This window comes from Camelina sativa, chromosome 20 (assembly GCF_030686135.1).
Source record: "Camelina sativa cultivar CO46 ecotype springtype chromosome 20, ASM3068613v1".
Lineage (NCBI taxonomy): Eukaryota > Viridiplantae > Streptophyta > Magnoliopsida > Brassicales > Brassicaceae > Camelina > Camelina sativa.
Window position 1 is genome coordinate 11,458,201 of NC_141899.1, and position 14,983 is coordinate 11,473,183.

The 14,983-nt window shown below is 37.7% G+C and overlaps 1 protein-coding gene and 1 pseudogene across 2 annotated transcripts; both read left to right on the top strand.

The window, feature by feature from the left end:
• The first annotated feature begins 1,291 nt into the window (after positions 1-1,291).
• Positions 1,292-2,891, top strand: LOC104772445 (peroxidase 60-like). The gene is made up of 4 exons (XM_087506247.1): positions 1,292-1,562; positions 1,655-1,834; positions 1,928-2,093; positions 2,299-2,891. The coding sequence occupies exons 1-4, from the start codon at positions 1,344-1,346 to the stop codon at positions 2,733-2,735; spliced, it is 1,002 nt and encodes a 333-aa protein (XP_087362373.1). The 5' UTR covers positions 1,292-1,343; the 3' UTR covers positions 2,736-2,891.
• A 2,700-nt stretch (positions 2,892-5,591) lies between these two features.
• On the top strand, positions 5,592-8,091 carry LOC104770575 (putative fatty acyl-CoA reductase 7; annotated as a pseudogene). The gene is made up of 9 exons (XR_015593629.1): positions 5,592-5,693; positions 5,844-5,997; positions 6,109-6,217; positions 6,331-6,523; positions 6,628-6,789; positions 6,927-7,008; positions 7,116-7,382; positions 7,527-7,651; positions 7,752-8,091. The product of XR_015593629.1 is annotated as a putative fatty acyl-CoA reductase 7 (transcript).
• The last annotated feature ends 6,892 nt before the right edge of the window (positions 8,092-14,983 follow it).

Here is a 14,983-nt window from a genome sequence, read left to right on the forward strand (position 1 = left end):
ACTCATTACCAACTACTTTGTTTCCAATGACATTATAACAAACACTTGGTATGCAACAACTTTGGTGTTGATATATGCTATGTTGGTGGCCCTTGCTGAGTCCGTTTTTATGGTTGTGGCGGTGGGAATTCGCGGGACTGAAACGATGGTGGCGGTAGATGTGTTGTATGCAAAATTTGGTTTGAATAAATGCTAAAACAAAATTGAGCTCAGTGTCTTTATCTAACACCACAATCAAATCGAAATCTATCAGTTCTTCCCTCCAAATCTAGCTTTCGTTGTGAACTCAAGCTCCAGTCACATGCTCTTTCCTCAAAAACAGAGTGTGTGGATTCGTCAGAGATTTTGCCGATTTAATATGACCTTAAGCTGCTTTGATTGAATCTCCGACATATTCTTCGTTAATCACAAATACGATTGGTGAAAGAGATGATGAAGAAGAAGAAGATGTGAGATCGAAAACTTTACCAAAATCAGAATCGACTTTTGATTATAATTATTTTATTCTTTTAATAAAATGTGTTTAATAATTTAATAATTAATAATTTTTAAAGAAATGCTACTTTTGAAAAATCTGAGCTTGTGTGCTAACTTTGGAAGAAAAACCTAAAATGGTGCTATTCTAAGCTATTTCTCGGAAAAACACAATCTTCAGTCCACTAATTCGACGTAAGCAAAATGGGGTCAAATCAAATGATTTAAAGATATAATGTGGTATGATTGATAACTCTAACGAGTTCCTTATATATATATAAAAAGAAAACTTTATGATACAAAAGAAACTAAATTAGTTTACATTTATGTATTATTCATACATCTTTAAAACACCAAATCTTGATATAGTATAAACGTTTAAAAGTCCTTGTCACTGTGGATTTCGTTTGGGGCAAAATCTGTATTCTATAAATGATTTTTTTTTGCACGTCTTTCTAAAGTACGAGACCATGTTATATGCGTAGATTAGTAGTATCCACGTATCCGTAATGTATACCATTCAAAAGTTTGATCCAGAGGCGCTACCCATGATTAAAGAAACACTTCTTTTTTTTCTTTTTTGAGAAATTTTAAACAATACAGTTATTTTTGTATTTGGTAAAACAGATCACATGAGGGATTTGATTGTGTGTTTAAGAGATAAAAGCCGACTTTAGAAAATCATAATGTGATCCATATAATGAGTGAACTAGAATCAAATATTTATATCCATGAAGGCACGTTGGCGAATCGTGCTTGCCACATATGTTACGTATATTAAACTTAGAACACTATAAAAGTTGTAACATTATTCTAAGAGTTCCCCCATATACATATTGGGGAATTCATATTAAAAGTTTCAACCAAGAATGGCCGTGAAGATCTCGACCACTTCAGTATTGATCCTCTCACTTGCTCTGCTTAGCTTCGGCCATTGTTGTTATGGCCAACTTCGAGCCGGATTCTATAATAAAGACTGCCGAAACGTAGAAAACATCGTATCTAGAGTTGTTGGAGAGGCATTCTTCAAGGATCCATCCCTTGCACCCGCAATGATCCGCCTTTATTTTCACGATTGTTTTAGCAACGTAAGTTGGTTAAGTATACTAGTACTTATACTTAACTTTTTCTACAACTTTCTAATAAGTATTAATCTTTGATGTATTGATATTTTATGTAGGGATGTGATGCATCGCTTCTTCTAGATGGTACAAGCAGTGAGAAAAAGGCGTCGCCAAATCTAAGCGTACGAGGATACGAGTTGATTGATGACATTAAAACTGCGGTCGAACAAGAATGCAGTGGGATCGTTTCTTGTGCTGATATCATCGCTCTCGCGACTAGAGATCTTGTTACTCTTGTAAACACATCCACCTCAGTTTTTATTACTACATCTTGTAGTTTACATGTTATGTTTTCCTTATCGACTGTCAAATTTTTTTGATTTAATCAGGCAAGCGGAGGAAAAACATGGTATGCGATACCAACAGGACGATTTGACGGTACTGTCTCTTTGGCTTCGTCTGTGGATTTGCCATCTCCTCGGTGGACAGTCTCCCAAACGGCTGAGAAATTTTTTGACAGGAAGCTAAGCCTTACCGATATGGTTCTACTTCTTGGTATGGAAAGTGAACATACTACAAATTTTTCATATCATATTTTTGTTGTCATTTACAAGTCAAACATGCATTCTACCAAATTCAAATTCACTTTATGATTCGGTCGCGATACTGTTAGAAACCACTAGGCTATGTGTTCTAGTCTTAAATAATACTATCAAATTTATAATGACATTCTTATGGGTTATATTTGGTATATTTATAGGTGGACATACGATTGGAGTGACACATTGTTCGTTCATCATGGATCGATTATATAACTTTCAGAATACGAAACTCCCTGATCCATCCATGGATTCTAAATTGGTTGAAGAACTAAAACTCAAATGTCCTCAGCGTTCGTCAAGTGATGGCATCATTAATTTGGATCAAAATATTACGAGTTCCAATACTATGGATGTATCTTTCTACAAACAGATAAATTTTCGCCGAGGAATCCTCCATATCGATCAACAACTTGCCATCGACGGAATGACAAGTAAGATAGTGACAGATATAGCCAATGGTAACGATTTCTTGTTTAGGTTTGGTCAGGCAATGGTGAATTTGGGATGGGTGAGAGTTAAAACTAAGGCCAACAGTGGGGAGATAAGAAAATCGTGTCGGTCTTGCAAGGATCCATTGTTTTGCACAACTGGCTGAATAAAAACTAAGCGCCAATATTGTGTTTAACATATTTTGTTGTTGTTCATCTGTTCTTGTTATTTTTCATTTGATTATTAATTAAGTCTATTACTTGTTGTGAGACATACTATCATGATTTGGTATATATAAAGAATCCAACTCATTTTATGCAAAGTTTTTAGTTTGTTGATTAATGTAAACTTAAATAGTGCTACGTGTACAGAGGTAGATATGCTTTCAGAGTAGCTCTTCACAGCTCATTACTACTAGTACTAGAGAAGTGGAGACAGATTAAATTTAAGAAGGTACATAAGGGTGAGTGGCCCAATCAATTTTTGGATTGGTTTATTTGGTTATCAAAGGTAAAATATATTTTTAAAGGGGAAATTCTCAAATTTTTAGCACATATTCTCTTATTTTCCAAATTTAGCACACAAACTCTAATTTAATTCTAAAAATCACTAAAAATATGAAGTAAAATGTTTAATAAAAATTCTATCTTTATCTCTAGAGAAAGACTTCTGAGATCTCATTTTCATCGACGACGTTCTCTAATCGGAGAACGATGAAGTTTAAGCGTGATGAAGAAACGATCTCATAAGCCAATCGAATCCTTACTCCTCCAATACCTTGAATTTCATGATGAACTTCATAAAAACTTGTTTTAAAACATATTTATGAAGGTTTTGTATTGAAGATTGGGATATTTTCATAGGTAGCTATGTTTTCACTGGTAACATATAAGAAATTTCCGAATCAAACATTCAGAAAGTATTCTCAGATATTTAGGAATGATTTCTTGATTTTCAGGAAGGTCTTGTCAAAAAAAAAAAAAAAAAAAAAAAAAAAAAAAACAGGACATAAATGCCCCAACGAAGATTTTAAATCGGGATCATTAAGTATTGAGGTGTAACCACGACTAAGTCAAGATTTTTCTTCAAAAGTAGTATATAAGATTAAGTGTATATATATATGAAGAGATTTGATAGAACTAATTTGGGAGGCCTTACTTCGAATTGATCCATATGAATGGTTTAATATTTTTGAAATGATTTGATATGTTGTGAGAAATATTCTTATTCTATTACCTTCAGTTTATGTGAGATGTCAGTTTAATAATAAGTTAGGAAGAACTTCTTGAAAGTTTGGAATGCCTTCCTAAAGTTAGAACATTGGTGGGTGTGTGATACATTACTCCTTACTAATGAAGTAATTAGGACAAAACATAAATAAAGAGATTTAAAATCACATTTCCTTAAGTTAATGAAAGATTTCATAACATTTAGGAAGAAGACCTTGAAGTTCATGAATGTCTTTCTAAATGTCTGAAAACAGATCCAATTCTAAGTTAAGCGAACTAAGACCCAGATCCAATTCGTGTTCCATCGCTGCAACTCAATTCACCGTCGCGTTCAGCTTTTTCTCTGTACTATTTCGTCCATCATTTTTCCAAATTGAGCCGTCAAAGTTTCAATCTTCTCATACACATCTCCCAACGAAGCTGCTTCTAACTCCTCTTGTGAAACTTATGCAATCAGCGACAATGAATCTTATACCATCTGAATCCGGCGAAAGCAATGTCGAGAAGGGTAATAGTAGTAATAACAAACCAGATCTCTAAAATCGATACACATCTTCTTGACTTCTTCTTCCGTCGTTATCGTAACCTCTAACAATAAAGTGGTGGAAATTGATGATGGTTTGAATAAGCAAATCATTCTGACGTCGGAGGTTAAGGAAACTGTTACGACGAAGAAGAAGATACTCTGGTAGATGATGGAGTCGGCAAAAGTTGAGGAATACGGTAAGTTTCTTATAGAAATTGTTAAGGACGAAGGTGAAGAAAAAACCCAAAAATAATAATAATTGTATAAAATAATAAATTATCCTAATATTTACAAATGTTACTTTTGGAAAATTTAATTATGTGTGCTAAGTTTGGAAGAAAAAAATAGATTTGCGCTATTCTAGGGTTTTTCTCTTTTGGAAAAAACTGCTTGTACAGTACTTTTGAAAATTGTTCCAAAAGAATTGATTCCTCTAAAAATCGAGAAACTGTTGAATTTTGATCTTTCGAGTTTTCTCCTGTTATTAATTTCCCAAAAGGTCAAAGCGATGCAAGTAATAATTGCGTACGTGATTTTGTAATCGAGTGATTCGGTCGAATTAAACTAGAACAAAGAAGTAATATTTAATTAATAAATATCAACCAAAACCTAACCCTCGAGAGTAGTGTCCTAAATCGTCGACTGGGGCAAACAAAAAAACGTAGCTCGTGTGAACTCTTGGTTTGGTTCAATTTTTTAAAAAAAAATTTGTAGAATCCAGAATATAATCAAAACATTGCCCCCCTTGATTGATATAATAAATTAACATTAAATAAAGGATTCGAAGTCGAACAAACAGTATGATTATTGATTAATACTATTCAAGAAAATATTAATTCTACGTACCATTCAAGAAGAAATTAATTTAGCCAACTGTTACTAATAAACTGCAACCATCCGCCTCCGCTAATTAACTCCCACTCACGCCCACTATATATACATGTCTCATAGAACAATGATCGAACGTCTTCGACAGACAGAGAAACACTTCACTTATTACTTCTTCTTCATATAAAGTTCTTAAGTTTCAACGATGGAACCAAACTGTCTTCAGTTTCTTGAGAACAAGACAATTCTCGTCACCGGCGCTTCCGGCTTCCTTGCTAAAGGTCTTTGTTCAGTACAATTCTTCCTGCTCTCCTATACCACGAAATGTCAATTGAATACATATTTGAGCATCTACTTTTTAATCCATTCATGTAAATAATTAACCATTAATGTGTCGTTATTGTTGATTGAAATTTTTAATATCTAAACATATATAGTTCTCGTCAAGCGGATTCTGAGATTGCAACCAAATGTGAAGAGGCTTTACCTCCTTGTAAGAGCATCCGACAAGAAGTCTGCGGAACAACGGTTACACAGTGAGGTATATTTTCTCATAAATATGTATGTATGTATGACCAAAACTTTTTTTTTCTTTTTTCTAGATTATTTATACGAATACTGTATGAATCTTTGTAAAAGATTTTCAAGAAAGAATTGTTTAGGGTACTAAGAAATAATCTTGGTGATGAAGGTTTAAATGCCTTAATCTCGGAAAAAGTTGTTCCAGTTCCCGGTGACATATCACTGAAGGATGTTGGAGTGCATGACGCTAATCTCTTACAAGATCTGATGCAAGATATCGATATTATCATAAATTCTGCTGCCACCACTAGATTCGATGAAAGGTAAGTACACTAGTACTACTAGTGAATTGCACCCGCTTATTTTTTAGGACAAACAATATCTTATTCACGACCTAACTAGCTTTTAATTTGGTTTTATATGTGTAAAAAAAGATACGATGTTGCACTTGGGAAGTTGGGATCAACACGTTTGGAGCAATTAATGTCCTTAACTTTGCTAAGAAGTGTGTGAACCCAAAATTGCTTCTCCATGTGTCAACTGGTGAATCGTTTAAACTTTGAATCACCGAATTGATCAGCGGTATACGTATATATCTACGTACGTTCATTATAACTATTATCCTTTAATAAAGATATGTTTGTTTCCTCTTATAGCTTATGTTTGTGGGGAAAGATCGGGACACATATTAGAGAAACCTTTTGCTCTGGGAGAGACACTCAACGGTAAAAACAACGTAGACATCAATTCCGAAATGCGACTGGCAGAGCAGAAATCGAAACAACTCATAGAACAAGGTTCTTCTTTAAAAGAAACTGAACAAGCCATGAAAGATTTCGCATTACAAAGGTTTTCTTACCTTTTTCGAATACTTAAATTAGAAAATAGATGCTATACATATATATGAAGTAACTTGAGCCTCATGCATTGTTCATATATACAATGTTGAATAGGGCAAAGCTTTATGGGTGGCCAAACACATATGTCTTCACCAAAGCAATGGGAGAAATGCTTCTTGGACACTATAGAGGAAGTATGCCTATTGTAATAATACGTCCAACAATAATCACAAGCACTATCTCGGACCCATTTCCCGGTTGGGTTGAAGGTTTAAAGTAAGCTATCACCAATTTTTCACTGGCCTAGTTTATCATTCGACATCTTAGTAGTTACTCTCTATTGTTAATCCAAGTACTTGATTTGTTTCTGACTCAACTTCTTTTTTGGTTATTGTATATATATATATATGAAGAACCATAGACAGTGTGATTGGATTTTACGGAAAGGGAATGCTTAAGTGTTTTCTCGTCAATCATAAGACAGTATGTGATATTGTAAGTTCACTAGGCACATTGCTAATTTGGAAAAATATGAATTTTAAATTCTAGTTTTTACTATCTTGTTGATGCTAACACATAAATGTATCTATATATATAACAAGATACCGGCAGATATAGTGGTAAACGCAATGTTCGCAGCAGCAGCTGAACATACCCTCGATTCAGGAAGTCATACCATTTACCATGTCGGCTCATCTAACCAGAATCCGGTGATGTACAAGCAAATTTGTGAAATGATGATTCGTTATTTCATGGAATGTCCTCTGATCGGACGCGATGGTAAGCTTATAGTCCCAAACGCTACAACAATACCCACAATGGCTAGGTTCCGTGTGTACACGAACCTTCGCTATAAATTACCTATACAGGTAAAAAAACTTGGATAAATTGCACGTGAAATACATTTTTTTATGTTGGAGTATTCTTATAGGAATGGTTACAATATTAATTGCATACTAGCTCTCATATTGGTTCACTGCATGTGTGTTTTTTTTTTTCTTTTTTTTTTTTAGGTACTGGGATTACTAAGTGTAATGTTGCCATCGCAAAGAGATAGATATGAACATCACAACCGTAAATTCAAGATGGCCATGAGAATGGTGAAGCTTTACAAGCCTTATGTAGTCTTCAAGGGCATGTATGTATAACTCTCTCATGACAGTATATATATAATCAAAAACAAGTAACAAGTAAGTTTATTTGATTTAATATATAAAATTTTCTTGTACCAAATGCAGATTCGATGATAAAAACCTCGAAACATTACGAATCAAGAGTGAAGCCAAAGAGCCGAACAAATCGTTTGGCACCAACCCCAAATTTATTGATTGGGAGGACTATTTTATGAATACACATATCCCTGGCCTCATGACACACGTGTTGAATAAGTAAACTTCGAATACAAGTAGTATACGAAATCAAGTAAACAACAAGTTGTATTACATGTGTGAAGTCTACTTACTATAGATAGTTATAGTTATACAAATCGGTCATATATAGCGTTGCTTAATAAATGTACGTATCATATGTTTGTATTTTGTCTATCTAAAACCCTTCGTATTGCCTTTGATTGATTTATATTATCGTTCAAGTCTATATATATATATATATATATATATATATATACCACTTAGCAACAGAATCCCACACTTCCTTATTAATGTACAAAGGCCACGTACACCGATATTGTTCGAAACCACAAGTGTAAAGGTATAGAAGATTAACACCACAATCTTCTGCTTGGAAAACGCCAAGCGAACGCTTTACTATTTATTCTTATCAAACTCTTAAATGGTTACAAGAATAAATGTAAGCAATTTTCTCTTTTTTATCTAAACTTTCACCAGTATAGATCTAAGAAAATAACCCAACACTCACCTTTTTAGCTTTCTTTGATTAGCCTTAAAGTTACAATCTCACACAAAAGGTTTTATCAAGTGTTAAAAAACCTACCACTCATCACCCTCGATCTTTTATACTCGATCACACTAAAACCCTAAAAATATCTTCAAATCTTCAACTAAGGCAATTATTTGTTTGCCACGATCTCACTTTCCTTAATCATCGTGAACGATATTCTCCAGATATCTTCTGTCCTGATTCTGCTTTATCTTCTTGTTCCATCCAAATCGGACTTGCCATGTCAGCTGCGCTTCCTTACTATTCTCCACTTGTCTGTTCTCAGATGCAGAGTCCTGTGTCCTAGCAGATCCGTGTTCCAAACAACACCCGGTTACGGCAACTGCATCTACAATCTCCGCCTTTTGACTATGTTTGATAAAGAAGCACCCGATCCTCCAAAACCTGACATGATCAAAAACCACACAAAAACAAAAGACACAAAGAAGAATCTTACTCCCCCACACATACAGCAAAGAGCAAACTCCCCCACAACAAAACCCGTCAGCCACTTGAAAAAGAAGCACCACATCTCCCCCAGCTTGTTTGGCAAACATGAGTAAAAAAAACACCCAGTGGAGATAGACAACAAGTAGGCGAGTCAAACAAAGTACTTACCTGCAGTCAGTGCACCCGACAGAATCTTAGTGGACAGGCGCAGAGCCTTGCATAACAACTCAGTGCTACAAACACTTAAACAACAATTTAGTGCAATAAAGCCATTTCCAAGTAGGAAAAATACAGTCATGCAAGTTTATGCAACTTATCATTCAAATACCTCATACCTCACAGAGAATTGTTGAGAGACCCAGAGAGAGATCAAACCATGATATTTTAATTTTAAACACATGGAACATACCTGGAAACCTCTCCTTGTGAGCTCATGCCAATCGCTTGTATCATCACACACCTCAGATACTACCACAACCTCTTGGATTGTCAAAGATCACCAGTCGACAATGGTGGCTAGACTTTCACACTGTCATGCCTTCAGTCCTTTTAATGCCAACCAAACATGCATAGGCAGCTGGAAATTCTTTGGAGAGATCAAGAAGCAAGAATCGTCCAATTTATCTTTTTTTTTTTTTTTGCTTCACTACTTTGATGTTTCACAGTGCTTGGGACTGCCACCTTTTTTGTGCTTCAAAGATCTTGACATTGAGTGATATCATTTGGCTTAATCAATCACCAATGTCAGCTTAAGCCTCTGAATGTAGCACATGGCTTTGTCTCTCCTTAGCTCTTTGACCTCCTAACGACATGACAACGTTTTACTGGGACATGGACCAGCATAACAGACAACTATTTTCCACCCAGTCTTTAAGTACAAGATAACTGCTAACCTCTTATATATCCTAAGATTTCTATGGCCTGATTTGATGTGTGTCCCTAACAGTCAATACGACACAACTCAACAAAGAATTAGATTTCACATATCCTAATGGACTTTTGCAGATTAGTGAATCTGGTAAAGTCCAAAGGTTTAGTAAACAAATCAGCCAGTTGAACTTCAGTACGGACATGATCAATCTCAATCAGTTTTGCCTCAACCAGTTCCCTAATGAAGTGATGTCTGATATCTATGTGTTTAGTTTGTGAATGTTGAACAGGATTTTTCGAGATTTTTATTGCACTTTGGTTGTCATAATGAATTAAGATAGAGTCAGAAATAATACCATAATCGGCAGCCAACTGCTTCATCCACATCAGCTATGTGCAACAGCTACCCAAAGCTATGTACTCAGCTTCAGCTGTTGACAGAGATACACTGTTTTGCTTCTTGCTGTGCCAGGATATGAGATTGTTTCCCATGAAGAAGCATCCACCACTTGGGCTTCTGCGATCATCCATGGAACCAGCCCAATCGGCATCACAGTAGCTTGTTAGACTGGTTGTTGTGTCCTTGGTATAGTAGATACCAAGTTCAATTGTGCCTTTGATGTACTTGATGATCTTCTTCACCGCCAGGAGATGTGACTTCTTAGGTCTGGCTTGATATCTAGCACATACACCAACAGCTAAGCAGATGTCTGGACGGCTTGCTGTCAAATACAGAAGACTACCAATCATCCCTCGATACAGCTTCTCATCTACGTCTTCTCCTGCTTCATCCTTTGAGAGCTTGTCATTCACCCCCATAGGTATCTTGGCCTCCTTACTGGTTGTAAGGCCAAATCTTGTTACCAAGCCCCTCGTGCTTTGGGACACAAAGATGCCATCAGCTGACTATTGTACCTGCAAACCCAAGAAATAAGTTAGTTCACCACATATACCCATTTCAAACTCATCAGTCATATTCTGGACAAACTGATTGATGAGTTGCTGGCAGGTTGATCCAAAGACAATGTCATCGACATATATTTGCACAAACATCAGGCCCTTGTCAAGACTAAGAATGAAGAGAGTCTTGTCCACACTTCCGCGAACATAGCCATGATCCATAAGAAACATTTTCAACCTCTCATACCAGGCTCTAGGTGCTTGTTTGAGTCCATACAAAGCTTTCTTCAGTTTGTACACATGTTGCGGATGTTTTGGATCCTCAAACCCTTTGGGTTGCTCGACATAGACCTCTTCTTGAAGAATCCCGTTAAGAAAGGCACTCTTGACATCCATCTGATGCAATGTGAAGTTCAAAGCACATGCCATGCCAAACAGAAAGCGAATGGATTCCAACCTTGCCACTGGTGCGAAGGTTTCATCAAAGTCGACTCCTTCTACTTGTGAGTAACCCTGAGCAACAAGGTGAGCTTTATTTCGCACAATACATCCATTTTCATCACTTTTGTTCTTAAATATCCATTTGGTTTCCACAACATTGACATCCACCGGTCTGCTTGTGAGTTCCCACACATCACTGCGAGCAAACTGTTCAAGCTCATCATGCATAGCAGCTATCCAAAACTCATCGGCCATAGCTTCTTTGTGATTCTTCAGCTCAACTGATGAAAGAAAACATGCAAACTGTACGACTTCAGAGTCCTGAGGCACTTGCTGAATGATTGGTCACTGTTTCTTTCCAGCCAGATGAAGAAAGTCAATCTGCTTTCCCCTGGTAGCTCTTCCCCCTGAATCTCGCCAATAACATCATTAGGGGAGTGATTCCGATGCACCTAAGAGACATCCGGAAGAGGACAATCCTCATAAGGAGCACAGGAGGTGTTGTGGAGGCTGGAGATTCGAGAACACTAGAAGAAGTCTCAGTAGCATCAGTTACCGACTCATCTGGGTGTAGAATTGGAATGAGCAAGACTCTCTGGAACGAAATATCATCGAATACCACATTTACAGTTTTCTGAACAGAATGCAGACGCTTGTTGTAAACACGGAAAGCAGTATTGTTTCCTGAATAACCCAAAAATAACCCATCATCGCTCTTTGAATTGAATTTTCTTAGCTGATCTTTGTCATTTAAGATGTAGCATACACAGCCAAAGATATAAAAATAACTGACTGAAGGAGTGTGACCCTTCCACAATTCATAGGGTATCTTGGAGGTTCTTGGTCGAACATACACCCGATTGATAATGTAACATGCAGTATTGACAACCTCATCCCATAACTGTTGAGGAACTTGATTCCCATGAAGCATTGCTCTTGCCATCTCCTGCAATGTTCTGTTCTTCCGTTCAACTACATCATTCTGTTCTGGCGTCCTGGGAGCTGAGAATTGATGCATAATCCCCTGAGCTGTGCAGAACTGATTAAACTGCTCATTCTGAAACTCACCACCGCGATCACTATGTATTGCCTTGATAGCCCACTTCTCACCTTAGATTTGGAGAGCCAAGATGTGAAAGCATTCAAGTGTATCCGATTTTTCCCTAAGAAAACGCACCCATGTGTAGCGAGAGAAGTCATCGACCATAACGAAAATGAATCGTTTACCAGACAGGCTATTGACACGAATCGGACCCATAAGATCCATGTGTACCAGTTCCAAAATACGTCCAGTGCAAACATCAGGAACCGCATTGTGTGACACTTTTACCTGTTTTCCTTTGTTGCATGGTCCACACACAAAATGTTGATCAGACTGGAGCTTAGGTATCCCTCGAACAATATCTTGATGTGCAAGTTTATGCATGGTGTGGATGTTTTGATGACTCAGCTTCTGGTGTCACAGCTCAGTGTCTGTCCCTGTGGATGCATGAAAGCAATGATTTGTTGACTTCCACAGCAGTTATTACCCGAGCGCTTGCCTTCGAGCTTCATAGAACCTTGTTAATCAACAGCTTTGCAATCACATTTAGTGAAAGGAACATCCAGACCTTCATCACACAACTGACTGACACTGATGAGATTTGCCTTTAACCCATCAACTAGAAAAACATCTTTGAGACTAGGTTGTGTGCTTCCACCAGTAACACCTTTGCCTTTGATTTCCCCTTTTGCTCCATCACCAAAAGTAACACGACCAGTAGATATATTCTCAAATCCCGACAGGTTGGTATGAGCTCCGGTCATGTGTCTCGAACAGCCACTATCAAAGTAAAACTTCTTTTGGTCAGAACCAAACTTACTTTCAGCCTGAGCAACATTACAGTACATACCACTCTTCTTGACAGACAGCGGCTTGTTGATTGGTCTCATATCTCTAGGATAAGCTGCTGTTGAGAAAACCTCGACATGCGATTGTTGTACTCATAGCACTGAGCTTTAAAATGAATTAGATTTCCACAGTACCAAAACCCATTTCTTCGACTTCGTGAAACTTGGTAAGCTGGTCCAAATGTCTGATGTGGTGAGTAGTAATTTGCAGCCAACCCATATGGATCAAATGACTGAGTCACAGGCATAGCTCTAAACGGTGCTCTGTAAGAAGACCGAATTCTCCTTTGAAAATATACATTTCTTGCTTGGTGAGAATTGGTTTTGGTCGGTACTGTCGCTTGTGTCTTCGGTTGGATGGATACAGCCTCTTTGTTTTCTGCATTCAGGTCCTTGACAAACTTAGTGGATGTTGAAGCATCGTTACCTTGACACCCGAGTCCCCACTTAGTATTACCCACTCTCCCACTACTTAGAATGGTGTCAAGATCCTTTGTTCCTTTGCTCAGCATTTTGATGATTTTAAGCTGCTCTTCCAGTTGCTTCTCAAGTCCCTGAGACTTGGCTCTTTCCTCCTCAAGATCTAAAGACACCGAGTTGAACCTTGCCACCAGATCTATTTTTTCAGCTAGCAGTACATCATACTCCTGAGTTTTCTGAACCAGACTTGAAATTAACAGAGTAACTTGTTCCTCAGCTGGTAGTTCTGCATTGTCATCTTCAGAATCTAACACAACAGCCGGTTGATCCTTCACTTCCTACTCCACCACTTTATCTTCCTCAATGACTCCCAGCAGAGCCACATAGTTATTGAGAACTTCACCATCTTGCTCGTCATCATCAGAATCACAATCACTCCAGACGACAAACGATTTGGATCTACTCTCTTTAGTAGGACATTCAGCCTTGGTGTGTCCATATCCTTTGCATCCATGGCACTGCATTAACCCTTTGTACTTGTAGTTAGGGCATTCTGTCTTGAGATGTCTGTATCCTTCACACTCCAGACATTGGCGCTTTTGCCTATCACCCCTCTTAAAGTCTCTTTCCGAATCACTTCTGACTGTAGATGAGGATCCTCTGTGCTGACCACGCTCCATCTTCTTGAAGAACTTCCTCACAAGTAACCCAACTTTTTCTTCATCTGCAGTATCTTGTGTCTCAGCATTCTTCTGTGTTTCAACAGCCTTAAGAGCAAATGATCGTTCAGCTCGTTATTCCTTTTTCTTCAGCTACATCTCAAACGACTGCATCATCCCAACAACTTGACTGAACTTCAACTCATCTGAGTTCAAGGAAACGTCAATGGCATATCTGTGTGGTTAAAATTTGTCTGGGATACTCCTAAGAAATTTCTTCACCAGCTTCTTGTCCTTGTAGCGTTTTCCCATGATAACAGCTTCCTGTGCGATAGCACTCAAACGACTGCTGTAACTCGTAATGGTTTCACCTTCTTCCATGGACAGATTCTCGAAATCTGATGCCAGATTGTCCAGACGTGTCCTTTTTACGTTGCTAGTTCCTTCGAAGGTAACTTGGAGGATATCCCAAGCTTCTTTCGCAGCCACACAACCATGGACACTATTGAACTAATCCAGCGGCAGAGAGTTGAAAATCACCGACAAGGCTTGTGAGTTGTGCTTAGGCTCAGCCTTTTCTTCTGCAGTCCACTGGTTCTGAGGTTTAAGAATCGATTCACCCTTGTCATTTTTCACCATTGGTTCGGTCCATCCATCTTCAACAGCAACCCAGGCCTCCATGTCGATCCCTTGAATAGCCTGTTTGACCGACACCTTCCAATGCCCATAGTGCTCTGGATCCAGTTTCAGAACTTTCGGTATTGCAATAAAAGCTTGTGGTTTCTCCATACCTCCTGTCACAAGATCTCACCTGTTGAAAAAGCAATAAGACTAATATCAGGTGTCTGCTCTGATACCAACTGTAAAGGTATAGAGGATTAACACCACAATCTTCTGCTTGGAAAACGTCAAGCGAACGCTTACTATTTATTCTTATCAAA

Coding starts and splice junctions, on each gene's coding strand:
- LOC104772445 (XM_087506247.1), top strand. CDS start 1,344: ATGGCCGTGAAGATCTCGACCACTTCAGTATTGATCCTCTCACTTGCT. Junction 1,835..1,927: donor CTAGAGATCTTGTTACTCTT/GTAAACACATCC, acceptor TGATTTAATCAG/GCAAGCGGAGGAAAAACATG. Junction 2,094..2,298: donor CGATATGGTTCTACTTCTTG/GTATGGAAAGTG, acceptor GTATATTTATAG/GTGGACATACGATTGGAGTG.